Below are 20,716 nucleotides of genomic sequence, written 5' to 3' on the forward strand. Positions count from 1 at the left end.
TGGAGAGTATTTTCTTTAGGCAAATTAAGCAGAATAGAAATTGCATAAACAGGGAAAACTAAACAGTAGACTAGAAATCGTCTTGCAATTTTAAAAACAAAAAAATTGGTTGTTTTAAACTACTTTGAAATTATTTTGATTACCTGCTATTGTTAAAAATCAAGATCTAAAATTACTATCACTAGAAAAGAAAAAAAATACTTGATTTAAAATCAGATAGATTGATAAATTTTTTCCCTCTCTGACTAAAAAGAAAACAATATCATGTTTTAGTAAGTGATTTTTTAATCTCACAATTGTTTAATTCTTAATGAAAATTTTTTTTTTTAATTTATGGTTTGATATAGTAGTATTGGAAAACAGCACATTTTTCCCACATATTTTGACCACAAGGTGTTCACCAGTGAAAACCAAAACAGGTGGTTTTTCTTCTAAGCTGATCCTAACAGCACAGTTTAGTAGTCATTCAACCTTTATTCAGTGACACACAAATTCTTCTGATTGTTTTAACCAATAAACAGTACTATTTCCTTTCCAAAAATGTAAATATCCCAGAAAAAAAAAATTAATAAAACCATTGAATATGTCAAGTGAGTAGACTCCTTAAAATACACAGAACTAAAAATTTAATCGAGCTGTAGCAACTTATATAGCAGGAAATGAGCACTTGGACATGTTCACACTCACTTTAAATGAATGACAAGTTACTTACTTTCATCATTAGAAACATTCCCCAGAGAGGTGTGACTGGAATAACGTTTGTTTTCACTTTCATTGAGACATCGTTCAATCCAACTCTCTGCAAAAATAATAAAATATGCTCTTTTGTTTGTTCGTCTTTGCATAAAATATAAACTTGCAACAGAGAAATCTAAATAAAATGTCAGCATTCAAGAGATTATGATCTTGAACATTTGTATTAAAATATACTTGGTCTGAGGATATTTAGCAAGAAAAATCTTTCTTGCTTTTAAACTTAGCTGTTGCTTTTGGGGGGTTTTTTGGGGGGTTTTTTGTTGTTTTTTTTTTTTTTTTTTTTTTTTGCTTTTAAACTACAGAGGCTGAAACACTTCTGTGTACAAAACAAAGGTCCTCGGGATATTCTGTCCCCCATCACATGATACGTTAAAAAATAAAAATCAAATTAGACATGGAAATCACACTGGTTTTGAAGTCTTAGTCTGGCAAAGGCTTATATCCTCGAGTATTCCCGCTGGTTTTGGAAGAAATCTTACTGGATATAAAATCAATAATTCATGTGAATTTAGGTTAAATTGAGGATCAAATAGTGCTCTGTGAAGCCCAGTCCTACAACCTCATTCACACTGATGGAGTCCCAGGCACTATCTTTTCCTCACTGGTACAAGTCCAATGCAGCAAGTCAGCAGCTACTGAGCTGCTCAAACCTTTGTCACCCCACAGTGCAAATGAAACCACTCCTGCTTCTCCCTGTGTTTCAATACATTCCCACCAGTCAAATGAGTTACCTACAGCATTACATTGATTTGAATCCACTGTTCTTCCTGGAAGCTATAACTTATGTCCCCTGATGACTTTAGAGGATGCACCAGGCTCAGCAGAATATACTGTTACAGGTCTTCAGGGCAAAAGTTACACCTTCTTATGTGTTTCCTTGGACAAAGTATGAAATATGAGGTTTTGAGTTTGTCTAAATCCCTAGGTATTGCTACAATAAACTGACCTCCCTCAAAAGATTCTTTTTCAAGGGTGTGAACGTGGGCAAAAATGAGTTTATGCTCAGAGAACTCCCTGTGGTCAAAGCAAGAAAAAGAAGGGATAGATGGAAGTCTGCAAGGCAAGCCTGCAAGTTATGACAGAAAAAACTCCACCGAGTGAAGAGATACACAAGAAACAAGGGGAAACAGGCCTCACTGCCAGAAACACCTTCAAAGACATGGACATGGCTCCAGACTCCTTTCCATAAGCCCCCCCACCTGCCACCAAGCTACCTGCACAGCATAGGCAGCAGTCTGCCAGCCAGCAAAAGCCCATCACAGCAGCAGGCTTGAAGGGAAAGCAGGAACCCAGCATCTTGGGAAAGCTGCCCATCTGGTTTATAGAAGATAAAAGTTGGTATGACCTAATTTCAGCACTAGATGCCAGTAAACAAATAAATGGTCATGGCCAAATACATCCTGCAGGGAAAAATGCTTTTTAAACCCAGGCAGTTGTATAAACCTGTGCATATTCCTCTGTACACATCTCCTCTACGCCATGTAAACAAAAGGGCAATGGCACCTGTGCAGAATCTCAGAAAGGGTATGCTGAGAACCCTTCAGAGCTAATTTGCAGGCCTTGCCACGGGAATCCAGGCACTGTTGCTTTGTGTGCTTGTGGTTTTCAGGCAGTGTTGTGGCAGCTCCAGGCTATTCCCCTCCCCAGTTATTCACAGTAGGAACATGCTGCACTGCTGCCTTCACCAATACAAGCTCGTCCCTGAGTGCATCTTCCTCATTCACCATCACACTTGTGCCTAAGAAGCCTCACAGCCTGCTCACTCTTAAGGTGCATCTCTGAAAACCATCAAAAGCCCACTTGTTGACAATAGATTTTGTAAAGGATATTTCTTCTCCCATCACATTCAACACAGCCTTGCTTAAAAATCACTGTAAGACTGCTGACACCATGGTATAAAACCTGCCAGCAGGGCCCGTGCTGTGAAATCAGCCCCTGCTCAGTTACAAACCCACAAGCCGGCGGCAGCTCCAACTTGGAGGCTTTCCCTGCTTGGGCTGCTCAGCTGCATGGGGTGGGGATGTATCACCTCCTTGTCTGAGGGCCAACACAAGGGTATGGCTGCTTTCTGCCAGATTTCTTTTGCTGCCCTAAAAATGAGCTCACAGCATCTTCCCAGTCCTATTTTAGTACTGTAAGCTGTCTCACAGGTGAAGAGAAACTTGCTGCTGAGAGCAACATCAGAGAGAGGTGCAAGAAGCCTTGGGAAAGATTACCCTACCTCCTCCTCCTCCTTTCAGCACACAGCCATGGCTGTATATAATTCCCTTGGCTCGGAGCCCAGCTGCAGGGAGTAAAAGCAAAGGCGGCTGCCATTAGCGCCAAGGGGAGACCAATGCCCAGCTCTGCCCTTTCTTTTCCTGCCGGCACTGAGAGCTGGGAAGCTGGGATGCATCCTCTTCCCTCGGCAGCAGGGAACTGCCAGCAGCCATCTTTAGTCAAATTCCCTGCCTAAGTAGTAGGAAAAAAACCCCAACTTTTTAAGTGTCACTCCATAATCATTTCCATCTTCCTTGTTCACACAGTGTCCGTGATAGCTGCTCACATTCCCCTTTTTGACAGGAAAACCAGCCAGTTTACACTGCCGTGTATAAAGCCTGGAGCATGGTGCAGTTACAGTTTAATTGTGTGCTGCCGCTCCTTTGGTCCTGAATCACCCCAGTTCAGCCTGCTGCAGCCTGAGTCTGGCTTTCCCTTTGTGGCTTTGCATTTAAATAGCTGATAGAAATTCTTCAGGCCTGAAAAGATACACGACCTGTCTGGCAGAAAAGAATGAAGAAAACTAACTCTTTTGAGCAAAAATGTCAGGGAGTTTATGGCAAATTTGTCAAATTATTTGGCAGATGACAAAATGTGACAAAACCAACTAACTATTTAAAAGCTATATTATCTCATAAACCAAATTATGCAAGTATAAATAAATAAAGATTCTAATATGTAACTTCATTTAATAACTAGCTATTTCTCTACTGTTTGTATAAAGAAAAACATTTTTACAAGGCTTTTAACTTCCAATATTTATAACAGTGTCTTCAGGTATTAAAAGAAAACACAACTACAATTTTGATAAAATTTTAAATAGTCCCATCAGCCCACAGATCCCAGACACAGTAACACCTGTCCAAAATAAAACAAAAGGAGAAAGAGGCAGAGCAAATAAAATAAAAACTCAAAATTAAGCTTGACTTTTATAAGGTCTTTCAGAGTTAATAACATTAGATCTTGTTCCAGGCCTAAGGAACACACTGGGTTGCCTCTACATTTTGAATGTGCTTGCCCTCATGATACGAGGGTGTGCCTGTCCCAGCAAGAAAAGGCCCATGGGGAACCTCTGGTGTCTCCAGGCTGTGGTTCCATCCCAAGGCTGGCACCAACTGCATCACACTACTGTTCTAAATATGCATTGAGTCATGTGGGATGGAATTTTTTTTGCGATTAAAGCTTAATTATTGCACTTGAACCTTAGTTTTCACTGGCAGGATTTCACAGCAGGAAACTCACAGAATGATGGAGAGTTCAGGCAGCAACTAAGCAAACGTGCATATCAGACCTGATAACAATGATGAGTCGTTAGCACAAGATGAGAAACCCAAAATTACCTGTGGGAAGTGTTTGTGAGAACAAAAGAAACTACATCTTAATACAGGCCATATTTTTACTCACTGTGTTTTTAGTGCATCAAGCCTTAAGGCATTTCCTCTCCCCCTCTAGGACTCCTTCCCATCGGGAGTCCCAGCACACTGTACCCTCAATTGTACTGAAACAAGGATCAGCACTAGTGAAAAAGCAAAATAACAGATTAGGAATAGCTAGCAGTAAAATGTAGTATAGTCACTTACTCATAACTGTGTCACAGTATGGAAACTATCATAATCTTACTAGCAAAGAAAGAAAATAATGTTTTTAATGGTATTTTGAGGATCCATCTTCAAATATCATAGCAACTGTTTAATTTTGCACAGGTCAAGAGTGAACTGTAGTGAAACACACAACTGTGTTCCTCAGCCTTAAAATTTTTGTTATACAATTTTACATACCACTAAATGCAAATACACTGTATCTGCTGTGGGATTCCTACACAAGGGAAAGGAGATCATTATTCAAATTACAATAATTTTCCTAGTGTAAATATTGTGACAGAATAAGTTACTATTGCACCAACAAAAAAATCAGAAATTGTTCAAAATTAAATGCTGAAAGATGAATTTAAAATGACTATGGAACTATTTCTGCCCCTAATTTTGCCTCTTTTCTTTTTGATCCCAATATTTCTAAAGCTGATACGTCCACTGAGACTCAAGCATCAGAGTATTTCACTTCCATTCCATGTGCCACATTTTTACCAAGAGGAAATTTAAACTGAACTTGTTTTCAAAAGCAGGCAGAGCAGAAGGTGTGTAGCTTCACCCTATCCCTACCAAGCCACTTCTTTTCAACAAACAGCCTATTTTCAATTGTATGGTGTTTCAAAGATTGAGCTGGGGAGGTAGGCTTGGGAGCTCTGAGACAGAAATATGCAAGAGGTGTTTAGGGGCAGGAACTTTCATGAAGGATCAGAAATATGAAGCAGAAATGTTCTTGAAATTTATCTTTGACAAATTATTTTGACATTTTATCTCCTTCAGAAGCAAAAGCTTGCTTCTGGAACACATCTTTGAAAGGCTTGTCCTCCAGAGCCTGAGTTGAGGTGATGCAGCAGAGGAGCCTGTGTACTGCCAGTCCATTTAATGAGATAATTACTCCCTGTTTGTGTAATAGTTATTAGCTACCTGTATTTGCAGCACTCATTGCTCCCACATGGGCACGCTGTAGCAAGAGCAGGGCAAGAGCCACTCAGGCTCCTCTCTGCAGAGAAGAGGAGATGGATCTGATCACAGCCACAGTGGCTTCTGCTCCTGCTGTGCTGCCAGGAGGGTCAGGAGCAGCTGCAGTGACAGCACCACCCCAATCACAGCCTCTCCTGGCCTTTGGGAGCGCTGTGCCACAGGCACTGGGGGCTATTCCACACAGCTTGGAGCTGATGTGCCCAGAGCTGCTGGCTGCAGCCTGTGGGCGTGTGGGCATGCCCTGAAGGCAGATAAGGAGGGTTTATGGGCAGAACATAGCTCTGCGGCCACCTAATCTGAGCTGCATTTTGCTCACCTCATTCCCTACACAGTATTTACAGTACTGGTTTTCCAGTTATGCCATATCCTCTGATCCACATGTGGTCACAGCACTGGCATAATTGGGAATAACTCCTTTTTTTAAAGTGTATGAGATGAGAATCCCCATGTCCTAGAGACACAGCCAAGGCTTTGATAATGACAAAATTTGCACAAGCATTTATTTCACCAAAGCCATAGCAATTGCATGAAAAGCTCTCTTATGTGCTTTCAGCTCTAGATTGACTCTCATATTCCAAATTTTTAAGTCACCAAAAAGCATGACAATTTACTTAGGGAGCTGAACACAGACCAGCTCCTCTTCCATGAGTTTGCTTGTCACTGAAATAGAGTTATCACTGGAATAAGAATATAAGATTTGACAGGACCCAAACCACTTCTTGAGCTATATACTAACTTGGATGGCACAGCTGCAACAGTCCAGCTCCTTATCTTTATTCATTATTCCTTTTGTAATTTTTTGCCTGTTTCTCGAGGCAAATTAAAAAAAAAAAGTTGTAAGTAACTGTGAGAAAAGGTATCTAAAAGTAGATAATGCAAATATAAAGGAACTAGCAAATTGTAGTGCATTTATAAGAGGACCTGATGGAAAAATTACTATTTAGCAGTGAGGACAGTCTCAATTTTACAGTTCCAGTGACAGAAGAGGAACTCCTTTCATGCATACGGAGGAGTCTTAGCACCCCTCTGAGTTATTTGTTTGATGTTCTCAGAGGGAAGAGTTACTCATCTCTTCCTGCAGTATCTCTTTGCCAAGTGTCTCAATACCAAGCTGGCCAGCAACACTGTCTAGCTGCTCATCTGATCTGTAACCACAAGAGAAAGCGGTTGCTAATAGGAGATTTAGCAGGCAAACACAGTGACTCAAAAACTCAAGAGGCTGACTGAAGGTTATAGATCCTCCCGTTTCCATTTTGATAGCCTATGGTACCAACAGGAGAGTTGATGGGATGATATTCTATATCTTTTCTTATTAATAAAACCATCACTGCCCTGACAGCATCTTCTGTTGTCTGTTTCAGAGTAAGTGCTGAGGTTTGCAAGATTCATTGAGCTTTTCTCTGCAGAGCTGATCTTGCTGAACATGGCCTGAGACATGCCAGCACCTCAAAAATTCTGCTCATGCTCTCCATGTTGCATCATTGCTGTGCACAGAGAACTTCTAACCTCTAGAGCTGTAAAATTCATAAAGTCTGAGTAGCCTGCCTGCTTCGGCCATCCCTTAGTGTGCTGAAAATCTAATTTCTAAATGCTACCTGAATGAAAGTAAGGAAAAATGAGTCAGTGCATGTAATATTTTGACAAATGCAAGTGAAGACTTCACCTTGTAAGACTTCAATGTTTTGGAGCAATTGGCCATAGCTTATAAGACAAATCACTAGTTTAAAACAGTCCCTTGGAGGTAAAAGAGATGATCCCTTTCTCTCAGGAGTAATGATCAGGAGATAAACCTGAAGTCTAACCCTCAAATTACTAAACACCTATTCTAGTACCTGCTGTACACAACATCTGGCCTGAGTAGAAGCAGGATTCATGTTCTGTATCTCTCTCACACCTTGCAGCACAGCACTGCTGGTCACAGGCAACTCTGCCACCCGAGAAGTGCTGCTGGAGGGCTGTGCAGGTTGGTTACAGCAGCGCAGTTCAAGCAACACACTGCTTGAAAGAAAGCAAACAAAAATCACTTTATCTACAAAGCCTCAGTGTACTGCAAAAGCAAGACCTAAACAAGATCTTGCTTAGCCTCAGCACATTGTTATGAATAAGTGTGTCTGTGGCATGACAGGACTTGGCAGACACTGGCTCCCATTGAGGGCATTGAACTTACCAAAATCTTCTAAAATCAAGCAGAAGAAGCTGCTAGGGACAGCCAATCACACAGTAGTTTTCTAAGATTTAGGTTTTCATAGGTGATGTAATCAAAATGTTCCTCGTCTCCACTGCTAAATGGAAGGTTTCTGAGACCATACAAGGGTCACTATCCAGCTGCTGTTCCCTGTAACTGCGTCAGCACAAAGATACTCCTAGTCCAAACCAGCTCCTCTCTAACCATCAAGGGGGACCTGCCACAGAGAGCCTGGTCCTGCTCCTTGCTGCCTCATTCAGTGCCATCAGCTGCCAAGGCACACACCCTTCAGTCAGAGCATGCTAGCTGTCAGTAACATCTTCCAGCTCCACAGGAAATCATGCCAGCGTCCTCCTTGGTCCTGCACAGCCATCTTCTGTTCTTCCAAGAGACCTGCTCCTCAGGAATGACAATGACACATGGCCTCGGTGCAGATGGCAGAGCTGCTACCCTGACAAGCTGCCAGATACTTCAGTGTTTTGTTTGCTAATCTAACTTTTTACTTCATTTCCAACAGGGGAAAATGTCAGGCACTCTTGTTGCAGTCCTTTTGTTCTCATTTCTTGGCATACAATTCTATTGGATCTATTTCAGGGTTAATGGACATTGGTCTAGGGCACTTTGTAGATGTTGGCAGGAATGTTTTTGTTCTCTTTCTTTGACTTATGATTCTGAAAAAGCATTGTGAACATTCTCCATGATATCATAAGAATGCAAAGAATAACTCTCTTGCGTGTGAGAGAGCTCTTTTGTTTTGTTTAGTCCGATCTTCACTCCCAGTATTGATTTTCTGCTAAACTATTTGATAAAATATATTAAAAATTGACCTTCCATACTTAAACTAATAACAAAAAGCACCACAGCTAATAATTTTTTAACTCCTCCAGAATACTTGGGCAGAAAAGCTGGAATTTATGAGATGTGATCTTCGTATGCTGTGCACTGTGCAGAAGTTTGTCTGAATGTTTCTTTCATTTAAGTATTCTGTCAACAATATTCCTTGTTATGAAGGTGCATCCTAAATGCAGATAAAACACCTCCAGAAGCCCTATAATACAAGATGTTTCTGAATAATAATTCTGGCGTTTAGGGCAGCCTCTACCCTGGATCAAATAAGGAACTCCTATCTGCCCCCTTCTCTGGAATCACACAGCACATTGCTATTGCATTTCCAACTCAACATGCATGTTAATTAGAAGTAGCCCTTTCCCTCTCCCAGTCACACACAGATGCTATCTATCATTTCATTTTGAAGAGTAAGTTTCACCAGACCAGTAATGGCTGCTTGGTTCTTGCTTCATCAAAGCCATTCCTCATTCAGCAGAAAAGCAAACCTCACTTGGTCCGATTTCAATGCGGTGACATTTCCTCACATTCCCTTAGGACACCAGTAACTGACCAATTCAGCTCTCCCAGTGCTGAACTTTAACTTACATGGCTGTGCAACATGCAGCCAATCATTTCATCAGTAAGCTCATCACACACATCATGTGCCTTCCAAGCACCAGCCCTGCAGACAGCAAAATGTGCCCTCAAGCTTCCCCAGCACGATGTGTTATGGCTCCTTGGTCCGTCAGGGTCTGCTGCATAGCTCAGTGGAAAGGCTATCACTGTCTCCAATTTAACTGCAATGCATCCTTTCAAGGAAATGTATACATTTCTCTTGATCGTTGCCAGACCTATTCTTCTCCAGAAAAAAAGCTCAGAGTCAATTGATGCCCCTCTTTGCTCCAGATTCCATTAATTTCTTATGCTATTAACATGAGACACACAAGTGAGCTCATAGGGCCTTAAATTCTAGGCACCTCTCCCATCTCTTCCACCCTGCAGCAGTCTCTTCTCCCAGGCTTCTAGGTTAGACATTCCCAGCTGCTGCCATGGTCTCTCAGCTTACTAGTGTGCTTGAGAAGACATGAAGTTCTCAAATCCTTAATTCAGCTCAGCTTCATTATTACACAGGGCTGGAATCATTTGGGTGAGCAGGAGAGCTATGGCTCAAGAAACAGAATTTGCATCAAGTACCCATGAAACGCTTCCCTCTGCCTCAGGAGCTGATGAATCCAGCAGGCAAGCCAATTTGGCACAGAGATGGTAGTACATCAGTAAGATAGCCCCACAAAGATAACAAAATGAAAATATCTGAGATATGGGTGGGGGATACACAAAGCACTAGTTGTGGGGCTCAGGGGAGAGAGGAGTGGCGAGGTGGGTTGTTGGAAAGGAGATGAGAAGAAAATGGAAAGGAAACAAAAGAAGGAATGAGAAAGAAAAAGGCACGGCCAGAAATAAAGGATAGGAGAAAAGAAAATAACTACAGAGACTTTCAATTTTTTTAAATTTTTTTTTTTGGGGTTTTTTTTTTTTTTTTTGTTCATCAGGAGAAAAGAGGTCAGCTCCTAAAGGAATGAGGCTACAGTAAATATTTCTCATTAGAAACAGCATCCAGTTGAGCAGACTGAAGGAACATAAGAAGACATACCCAAGTGTGCACAGAATACATGACTCAGGTGTTAGGACATAATCACAGCAGTAGGAAAGAGACAATCCTTTGACTGAAAAAGAATGTGAACTAAAATATAGAGAGGCTACATTGACTCAAATGGTGACCCCTTTTCCTCCCTTTATGAATATCTACTCCATATCCATCTGTTGTTCATTATTGCCACGACATCATTCACAACCATTTGGTGGGTAAATATGACACACCAGACAGAAACAAATGAATGCTGTTGCTCTCAGAATGAACACAAAGAGTATGTGCCTACCAAAACTAGCAGAGAGGACATTAATAAATCATCATAACATCCCCCCACAAAGATTGGTACCCCTCAGAACTAATTTCATGCTGTTAGCTTTACAGTCTAAATACGGTTGACAAAAAGTCTTTGCTAAGAACCGATGTGCCTAGACTTACAGATTTGTAAACCTTGTATGAATTTAATCCCTTCCAAACTATCTTCCCTTCCTTTACAAAGTACTATGAATGTAGACCAGAGCTTTTAAAACTAGGAGCCTGGCTCTTCTGAGAAGACTCTAGTCTCCTCTGAACAATATGCAAAGCAAACTCAGGGAGAGAACATGAGAAAAAAGAGAAGTCTTCTTTCCTCCTCCTTTTTTTGCCCAAGACTCACCAAAACAAGAGTCTAGTATTGAATATTCAGCACTGAATACTAACTGCTCAATAGATGGTCTGTTTGCAGAGCTCAAAGTGGAAATGACCCAGCAAGGAGGAGAGGTGAACACACTGCTCCATCCATGTGATTAAACTGCTCTGTAAACGCAGTCCTCCCCACTTCTACCCACCTCATTACAATGGAGGCCATTTGCTGCCCCTACCACAACTCATTTTTAAAAAATGTTTGCATTAGAGGGCCCCCTGCACCAGCATTGTCTCCATGACTCTACATTTAGGATAGGAATGTGAGTCCCAGCTCGGGAAAACCTGCGCTAGCCAGGCAGTCCAACCAGCAGGATGTGCTACTGCCACTGCTTGGGAAAAAGGAAGCACTGGCATAGTTCACAGAGGAGCAGAGCAGGGAACAGTCCCTGCTTTCAGCCTGCACAGGGCATGGGCTGAACACCACTGGGCAGCTGCCTTGTTCTGCCATGGACCTTGGAAGTGTCTTCAGATCTCCTCCTCTGAGTTAAGACATTTTGCTGCCATACAGTGAGCACCCAGGAGGCCAAGCTGTGACAGAGGCTGGTGTGCAAACACGACACACCATTTAGCAAATGTGTCATTTGCACTATGCCTCTCCTAGGGCCAAATTTCCCTTGATAATAAAAACATAGTTGATTCTACCCTTAACCCCAAGAGGTCCAAAAGAAGCAGCCTTTTACTTACACAAAGTGCATGTTTCAGACCTGTCCTGCCAAGAATTCCTGCTCCAGCTCTTTCATCACGTTGTCCCCAGTGGGACCTCTGTCTCACGTGCAGCACTGGGCACAGCTCCTATCCTGGTGGCCCTGGGGTGCCAAGCTTGTTAGCCAGCAAATCTCTATCCTGCTGCTGAGCCTGGTCTGGCAGACAGAGAGCTGGAGCTGAAGGGCTGTGCTGAGGGGTAGGTGACTCCCTGCGCCACCACACGAGCCTGTGGATGCAGGAGCAGGTGTCTTTGCTCACAGAGCAGCACAGGTCTGCCATGCCCTGACACACAGCACCAGGGGACCAGGACTCCACTTTCATATTGCTCTGCTTTGTTGTTTTTTTTTTTATGGTGTCTATCAGGCCACTGTCACCTTAAGAACCAGCCAAGAATTTCTGTTTCCCCTTTTGCTTAAGCTTTTTAAGGAGTAAAGGAGCAGGAGGATTTTACCTTCCTCTGAGCATCAGAGATAGCAACAGCCAGGAGAAGGGTACCTAGAGGCACTAAGCACTCATTTGCTTAATTAGGACATTCTGCCATAGGCTCGTGTTTAAACTGAATGTCAGATGAGGGTGGGAACCACGCTAGTCAGGTTGTTGAGGATTTTTTCCCCTTTGAAGGGTAAGGTTTTGACTACTTTCTACAACCATCCATGAATTTTATTCAACAAGTGGTCTGTTTCAGCGAGATCCTAAAATACTAGGAAAACATACAGCCTTTCCTGCTTGGGCTCTAAAACAGCTCCTGGTTTTTTGCAGTAGATTGCACCTTTGTCATACGGTGCTAAAGTGTCCTTAGTAGTAAAAAGGATGTTCTGTGAGGTCTTTTGAATCAGGTGTGCATTGCTGTCACCATGGGGGAGCCGGCTCTGAAACACAGGTGATTCCACCCAGCACCAGATGACCAGTCATGAGACCCCACTAACCAACTGGGCTCTCCCTCCATATTTCCCTTCCTCAGCTGTAGCTGAAGTAGTTCAAACACTCCTGAAATAGTTTAGCAGTTAAAAGGGTTCTAGAAGGGAGAAAAAAAAAAAAAAAAAGAGTGTATTAATGGTTTTAACATTATATTTAGTGGTACTTCTACTTTTTGCTTTTTTCACTATTTTTAAATTTCCTTTTTCACTGCATTTTTGGTATTTTATTGCTTTACAAGTATAGCACAAGGTAGATCTCAACATACAGACCTCTACAAGAACAGAAAGCTCCTGTCTTTTTTTCCTTTGTTGACCTGTAGATCTCATTTGCAAACTTATATTTGTTTATAAGACATTTTTCATTTAATGAATTTTACTTGCCTTAATATGAACATCTCTAAGTCTTGCCCCAAGTAGCCAAACCAGCTGAAGAAACAGGACTCTGCTAGTATAATTCTAAGGAGTGGAAGTTTAAAAAGAGAGGAAAGAGAAGGTGAATGACAACAAGTATTTCTACATACAGTATTCTTTAATTTAAAAAAAAAAAAGGCGGCAATTTCTAACGCTTGAAACTTGGAGTCCTTTCTTCCAGGCAAACATCAGGTTTTTTTTCTAGATACGATCTCAGCAAGGAAATGAAAGCCCCTAGAGAAGAGGATTTTGTGGTTTTAATTGTTTCAGTCTCTGCCACGGGGTTCATGAGCACCCAAAGCTCCAGCACAAAGTCTGTCAGTGATGATGGCAGCATCAGACTGTGACTACAGCCAGTCTAGAGAACAGATGAAATCCCAGCATTTGTCCCCAGCCTACTACTCTGAAATGAATGCCTCTAATTCCCAGGGCTGTAAGTTTCAGGGAATCAGTCATTCAGGGAATATTCTGGCTATCTGAAATAAACTGTTTGCTCTTACGATAATATTTTGGTATCCTGCACAAAAATGCTCAGCATAAGCTGCTAATTAATTGTGAACATATCATTCACAGCTTTGAATCAGCTCCTTGGTTCCTGTAAGAATTTCCATCTCAGAGAAATTAAATTTCAACAAAAGAAAACAAAGTGCTTAACTGTAGCTGAAGTGAAGGAAACAAGACAGCACCAAGCCCCGCATTTCACATTTCAGACTTGAGGCAAATTAAGCTGCAAATGAGCTTTCTCTTACTGGGTGCAGCGAGAACCAAGGCTCTGTTTAACCCTCACCACTTTTTCCTGATTTCAAATTGATCATAAAGGGAGGAATGGTCAAAAGCATTTAATTCAACATGTGTTTATAAGCAGACAGCTCTTGCAGTAAGCAAGAAAGACTCTGATGCTGACTTTACGGACCATCTCTAACACCGGCTAGTATTTCATAGCTAATAAACTACTCTTGCTGCAAATCTCCTGAGAGAAAAATAAATGTAAATTGAAACAGGCCAGTACCACTAATTATGCATGTAAAATAGCTACAATTAAGTTATTACACATTTCCAGCTGTGGGGAGGGATCATTACATGCTAACCCTGGGCCTCTGCCCTCCCTCAGGCGCACACATGGACTTCAACAGGTGTTTCCCTTGCAGAGCCACTGCAGCATCAGGACCCTTGTCCAACAGCAAACTGTATTCACTTTAAAAGTTTCCAGAAAGTCTCTGGCACATATATGCAATTCTACAGGATCCCAAAGAGGTGAGTAAACATGCCAGTGGTCCAGATATCCTAAAAAACCAGCACAGGCCTCCACTGGCTTTATCATCACCGCATACTCTTCCTTCCTACACTTGTTATCCATAGGATCGCTCAGCCATGGAATTGCCTTTACACTATCCATCTTCCTCATCAGTATGTCAGCAACCAAATCCCCTCAGCTGCCAGGATGCTGGGCTCCAGCAGGTTGGGATCATACCGGGTATTCATTTTCACACACAATGAAACAAACAGAAAATCCAGCACAGATGCAGGGAAACAGACAAGAGCGTGAACTCAGGAAGTTCACAAACCTCAGCACTCACAGAATTTTGAGCTAATTATTTGTACTCCAGTGTCATCAAGCATCCCCAAAGGACTGACCTTATATTTGTATTAGTTACATGACAGCCCACCACTGCTCTCAAGGCATTGTTATGATCAATCAAGCCCTAGCTGTATATAGGCCACCTCTTCAAAAGTCTTGATCTGAAGAGGTACTAAAATTTCATCACCAAGCAGATTTCAGTGATCCCATGGTTTGATCTTTAGTTTGCTAAACCGAAATCCTATGTTTGGAAATAGTATTCCAGAGGATGCACTTCTTTATTACCGTCCTAACTTGCAAACCAGCTGAAAATTAAGCTAGCAAAATGCAAAGGTGTTTACATTCAGAAACACTGCAGATTTTACACCTACGCTAACCTTCTTCCTTGCCTGCACACTCAATGCGTTGCCAGCTGAAAATCAGCCTTCTTTTCTAAAGGCAAGCAAGCCAACAACCCAGATGGAAGCAGGATAGCTGCATCAGCATCACAAGTATCTTAGCACAAAATGGTCTCTTCTACATTTGAGAAGGTCTTTACTCAATATATGTTCACTATAGTAAGGGTGCACCTGAAACAGACCAGTTGAGGCTGCAGCTTTCTTTACAGTACGCTGTCAGAATCCAGAGTCTCTTTTGTAACGAGTATTACACTCAAAATCTTGAGGACTGTAAACCATAAACTCCAACTTAAATAAATGAAAGTTTCCTAGAGTTCTATAGCTATTCTTACGCAAAACCTTGTTTTAGTTCTTTTTTATTTCCATCCTTTCAAAGGTCTTTACTGCAGGTAAATATTACAGAGCAGTGAAAAATATCACAATTGCCTCTCCCTAAGAATTTTAGAATTAATTCATTAGCAGATAAGTAATTCATAAAATCATTCTTTTCTCTGAGTCAGACTTAAAAGATGAACTTCTTAGGTCAAGGTAATTTTCATCACATTTCAAAATCTCTAAAAAATCCTACAGATTTTACAAAGTTATTAAAACCCCCTCAGAAATGAAGACCTGATCCAGTGACAGGACCTGGGTTTAGATCCTTGTTCTGCTGCGGCTGCTGAAGGCAGAAGGAGATGACAGGAATTGGGCCCTGCTGTGCAAACATTGCCCACACAAACTCTGCAGCTCACAGAAAAGAAAACACTTTTTTAAACAAAAAAACATTGTTTTTTGTTTCCCTGCTCCATTTCTTTAGTTTGCAAAATCTTGTAAGATACAAAATCACATACGACAAATACTCAGGTTCAACTATATAACAGACCAGTGGTATTTCTTCTGCATCTCCATATGGTATCAAATTTAGGATTCAAAAGAATCATTGGATCATCCTAACTGCTCAGCAGGTTAGAACCTTTATAAACACAAAATCTAAAACATAAAGAACGGATTTTTTCCTTATTGGAATAAAAAAGTATGAAAAAAGTATGAAAAAAAGGAAAGTAAAGGAAAAAAGCCAATAGCAAGCTTCCTCTTTACTGTGTTGCAATAAGCAAAGCAAACATTTTTCAGAAGCAAAATCAACCATTTGTTTGGATTAAACAAATCAGGACCAAGGATCATGCACTTTAGCATCATACATGCATTCTGAAACGTCACAGCTCCATTCCCAACTAGCATTCAAGTATTTAGTATCAATACTGGTGATTTCATTGATTGAACCAGGATATGAAAGCCATTAATTCTCTTCAATCAATGCTTAATATGCTAGAACCATTTTAAATGGCAACCTCGTAGCAAAGGTCACCCACCACTGCTGCAACACCTGTCTATGTTGATAAGAAGATACACTGAAATCTGGCCACTGCCACAAAGTTTTCAACGCAGGCAGCGCAAGCAGCTTTTCGTGGTTCAAACAAACTGCTTTAAGGGCCTAATCCCGACATCCTTGACAGTGCTGAAAGGCTTTCTGCTCATTTTAATGGGCTTTGGATCAGTTCCTAAGTCCCAGCTTCAAGTCCCAAGGATCTCATCCATCTAGTGCCTGAAAACCAGCGGAGGTTTTGCCTGGCTCCAACACAGGAATAAGCGGGCCTATTTACTGAGCTGTGCAGGAAAGTTACGCTTCAAGAACGCGCCTCCTTGGGCTCGGGCTCCCTGAGCGGCGCGGCGGGACCTTCCCGGGGCTGCCGGGGCAGGAGTTCGGCATCCCCCGGGAGATCCAGGGCGCCCCGCGTCCCGCACGCCGCTCCGAGCGGGCGGCATCCCCTGCCGGGCCGGCTCCTGCAGCGGGGCCGGGGCTGTGCGCCCCGCACTCACCTTGCCCGTGTCACTAGGGGGGGCTGCGGCTGAGCAAAGCCGCTGTGAGCGCCCGGGATCGCCGCAAAGCTTCCCCCGCCCGCTCCCGCCGCCCCTCGGGGAGCCCCGGGCGCCGGCCCGGAGCGCCCAGCCCGCCACAGCCCCCTTGCCAGCCCCGGCTCCTCCGGGCTGAGGCGGGCGCGGTGCCGCTGTCCCAAGGCAGCAGGCGGGCACGGGGCTGCGAGGTGAGGGCAGGGCCGAGGGCAGGGCAAGCCCCAAAAGCCGGATACATCCCACGGAACGACCCCCTAGTGCCCCACAGCGAAGGGGAGTCCGGCGGCGGCTCGACGGCTCCTGGCCCGGCTCGGGGGACTTACGAGCTTGAGAAACAACACCCGGGGACGGGCGGCGACTGACGGGGTTAAAGGCGGCGGAAAAACCGTGCGATGAAACGCATAACAGACCCATCGACAAGGGCGTGTGGCCCTACTGTGTGGGCCGCGGCAGAGCCCCGACAGCGGTGGGAGAGCCCCGAGGGCAGCGGGAGAGCCCCGAGGGCAGCGGCAGAGCCCCGACAGCGGCGGCAGAGCCCCGAGGGCAGCTCCTCGCCGTGCCCCGCCGCGCCTGGGCTGGGCCGTCGGGGCCGGGCGCTGCTGCGGGGGCGCTGCCGCTGTCCCGCCGGACACCTGGGGCTGGGGGCTCTCCGGGAGCCCAGGCGGCCAGAAAGCCCTTTGGCCTTGGTGACAGCCCCCACGGGCCACTCTACAGATTAGAGGAACGGGAACTAAACTCTTTGGAAGCACACGGCACTGTTGGGATAGGTGAAGGAATCAAACTGCTCCCTGCCTTAAAATTAGAATCGCGGGTGGTTTGTTTTTTTTGGTCTTTTTTGTTTGTTTGTTTGTTTGTTTTAATCCCGGTGGTTTAGGGAAAATCTGTTGAAGATGAATTAAAAGATGACTGATTTTTTTCAATGAAGCCATATTTCTCCACAATGCAAAAGGATCTTTACATAACAACTGAAACTCAGGAGAAAAGCTAATTGGATTAAGTCCTGTGAAAGGGAGGTTAAGGTGTCTGAATGAGACAACTGCAAAGCTCCACTTTTCTTGCCATCTGCTTAGCAAGACTAAAGTGTTTTCTGATTAATATTATCTTAATCAATCATGCTGCCTCTTATTACAACCTTACTGAAATTAGGAAATGAAGTTCCTTCTGTCGGCTAAGCCCGAGACCCGATAATTCTTAAAAGAGGGACAGAAAATGCGGGGCTTTTTTTTGTTAGGTTTGGTTTTTTTCTTTCCCTAAAGGCGCGTTCCTCTCGGCAACGAGATGTTGCCGGCAGTCCCCTCAACCCCGCCTAGTAGTGCCGCGGGACGGCAAGAGAACTTATATCTAACACCCTCTTAGCTCCTGCACACGCTCTGACGCGAACTCAACGATTCCTTCCCCGCCGAACACTTTCTCCCCAGAACAGCTCGCTTGGGTTTTGTCCCGGGGACTCCGCAGCACGTGTGGCCCAAACCCGGCTGGTGTCGCCGGTGGCCGGTGAGGGGCCAAGCCTGCCCGGTGCATCGAGCGCTCCGCGCTCGGACCGCTCCAGGAACGGCCGAGCCGGGTCGGGCAGCACCCCTCCCTTCTGTCTTTTCCTCCTTGTTTTTAATCAATATTTAAATTTTACAAAGAGCCCATCTGCCGCCTTGGGAACTAGGGATGAGAAAGACCTTCGCAGGTTTGTGGCGGCACGGAGCGAAGCGGTTCCGAAGCGGGACTGCCTCTCTCTGTCGCCCCTTGCCCCGTCTCCACCTGCACCAGATTGCCCGGCACAGTGCCGGCAACACCGGAGGAGCCGGGAAGGAGCGGCGAGGCCCCGACAGAGCGGCGGAACGCGGCCTGCCGAGGCCGTCGGGGAGGCGCGGAGGGGACCAGATCCCTCTGCGGGGTCGGGGCAGCTCAGCTCCGCGGCCGCCTCGCCGCCGAGCCCGGCGGTCACAGCCGGCGCAGCGGCTGCCGAGGGGACGGGATAGATCAGGAGCGGGAGGCGGGAGGGCCATTCCCGGGCTGAGCCCTACCTAACCTACGGGCTGTGCGTCTGGGCGGGCAGGCAGGGAGGGAGGGGAGAGGGAGGGAGTGTTCTCCTCCGCTAATAAAATAAATGAAAATTTCAGAGGTGACTGTGGCGGCCGCCCGCCCTCCTCGGCAGGCGGAAGCCCGGGGGAGAGCAGAGGCCGCGGTGGAAACCGCGGGAGCGCGGGCAGGGGGGCGGGAGGGAGCGGGAGAGCAGGGGCCGTGGTTTCGGGAGGCTGCCGGCTGACAGCGGGAAGACCTAGGCCTGGGGCCTGGCTCCCGTCCACCGCCGCCGCCCCCGGGCCGGGCAGAGGCGGCCGTCGGGTGGCGGAGCGCGGGCCGCGGCCCCCGGGGAGGGCGGCCTCGCCTCTGCGGCGGTCCCTGTCCCCTCCCGCCGGGGCTTCTCCCCGCTGGCGGCGCCCGCTGGTGGTACTTCGGCCACGGGTCTCCCGCCAGGTTACAGGACTGGCCAGAGCATCTTTTGGAGGTGCGGGGAGAGAGACCCAGCCCTGCCCTTCCCCAAAATTCCTTCCCTCCGAATCGGCCCAGCCCCGACTTTGCCCGCGGGACAGGATGACCTCGGTGCTGGGCTTGCCCTAACCCACCAACCATCTTCCCTAGCAAACACAGTTTTCTTGCCCAAACTGTTTTCCCGCCTAGTTGCTGCACTAGCCTAAGTGAGCGCCTAAAACTAGAAGCGGGGAGGCAATTAGTTTGCTGGCCGACAGCCTATGATGAAGGCGAAAAAAAAATTAAAAAACAAAACAAAAACAAAAACAAAAACAAAAAATCAGAAAACACCCTCTGCTCCATCGTATCTGCAAGTGGAACCATAGGGCTCCTCCAGCCCGGGAGCGAGAGCTCCCCCTCCGCGTCCCCGCTCCCCGCTGCCCCGCACACGCCCGGGCTCATTTGCCTGCGAGGCCGGTGCGGCGGGCAGCTCCCCCCGCTGCCCCCGTCGCCACGGTCAAGTTGAAAAGTCCTCCCTAAGGGGCGAAAGGAGCCCGCTGCCTGCGGGGGGGACTTACCTGTGGAGTCCATATCGGGTTCCTCCAGCAACCCGCAATGCATGCTCTTCCCATGGACGGACGGGAGCCCCAAGGTCCCGGGGTGTGCAGAGCCCCTATCTCAGAGATACGCAGGGGAGAGGGAGCAGGGTAGCGGCGAGGGGGTGGGGAGACAGGACACAGGCAGATAGTTGGGGAGGGGGGGTGTCGAGCGGGAGAGAGGGACACTCCGTAATCCAGCGGGGCAAAGCCAGACCCGTCAAAATGTTTGCGGATGTTTCATGGGAAAAAGCATCATTTTATAGAAGCCCTGATGGGAGAAATGTCATTGATAGGCCAGCCAGCCTGATGAATGGCTGCTACTCAGATGGGGATGTGGCAAGGCTCAATGTGAAGCCCATTGTGATGCTGTTTTGAATAAGAAAAGCTTTCCTCCAAAAAGGGGGGGCTTTAGATCTACGCAATCCCAACACTTCGACTTCCCTCTTCTATTAGAGCATTAGAAACGTTTTTCTTATTTAAAGTTCCAGCGGTCTTTCCACTCCTCCTTTCCTTCCCCCAACCCCCACCCAAGGTCCTTGGCTCATTACAGACCGAGATCAAAATTGGCTTAGATCTTCAAACGGGCAGTAGGTTTGGGGTTGTGCTCTTTGGGGCTGCCGGGTGTGCGTGCAGCGCGGCCGAGCTCCCCTCCTCCTCCTCCTCTTTCTCCTCCTCCCGGTGGGCGCTGGGTTAGGATCCTTCGCGGGCATATGGCATTGGAAGCTGCACAGCTTCCCAAATATCTTGTAAGCTTAGTTTACTGGAGAGAAAAAAAAAGAAAAAAAGAAAAAAAAAAAGGCGATGTGTGTGGGAAAGAGGGGTGTGAG

At 45.4% G+C, this 20,716-nt stretch overlaps 1 protein-coding gene across 2 annotated transcripts in view; it reads right to left on the reverse strand.

Moving 5' to 3' along the window:
• RFX4 (regulatory factor X4) overlaps nt 1-20,079 on the reverse strand; it is an 87,373-nt gene extending 67,294 nt beyond the window's left edge. For both annotated transcript variants that reach the window (XM_054274016.1, XM_054274008.1), the window contains exons 1-2: nt 19,869-20,079; nt 713-799 (exon numbers count right to left, since the gene is read on the reverse strand). In XM_054274016.1, the coding sequence (XP_054129991.1) occupies nt 713-799; nt 19,869-19,911 (130 nt within the window). In that variant the 5' untranslated portion in view covers nt 19,912-20,079. The remainder of the gene's footprint in view (nt 1-712; nt 800-19,868) is intronic.
• Nucleotides 20,080-20,716: the final 637 nt, after the last annotated feature.

This window comes from Melozone crissalis, unplaced genomic scaffold (genome assembly GCF_028551555.1).
Source record: "Melozone crissalis strain CALT ecotype California unplaced genomic scaffold, PUWL_Pcris_2 ptg000004l_1, whole genome shotgun sequence".
Lineage (NCBI taxonomy): Eukaryota > Metazoa > Chordata > Aves > Passeriformes > Passerellidae > Melozone > Melozone crissalis.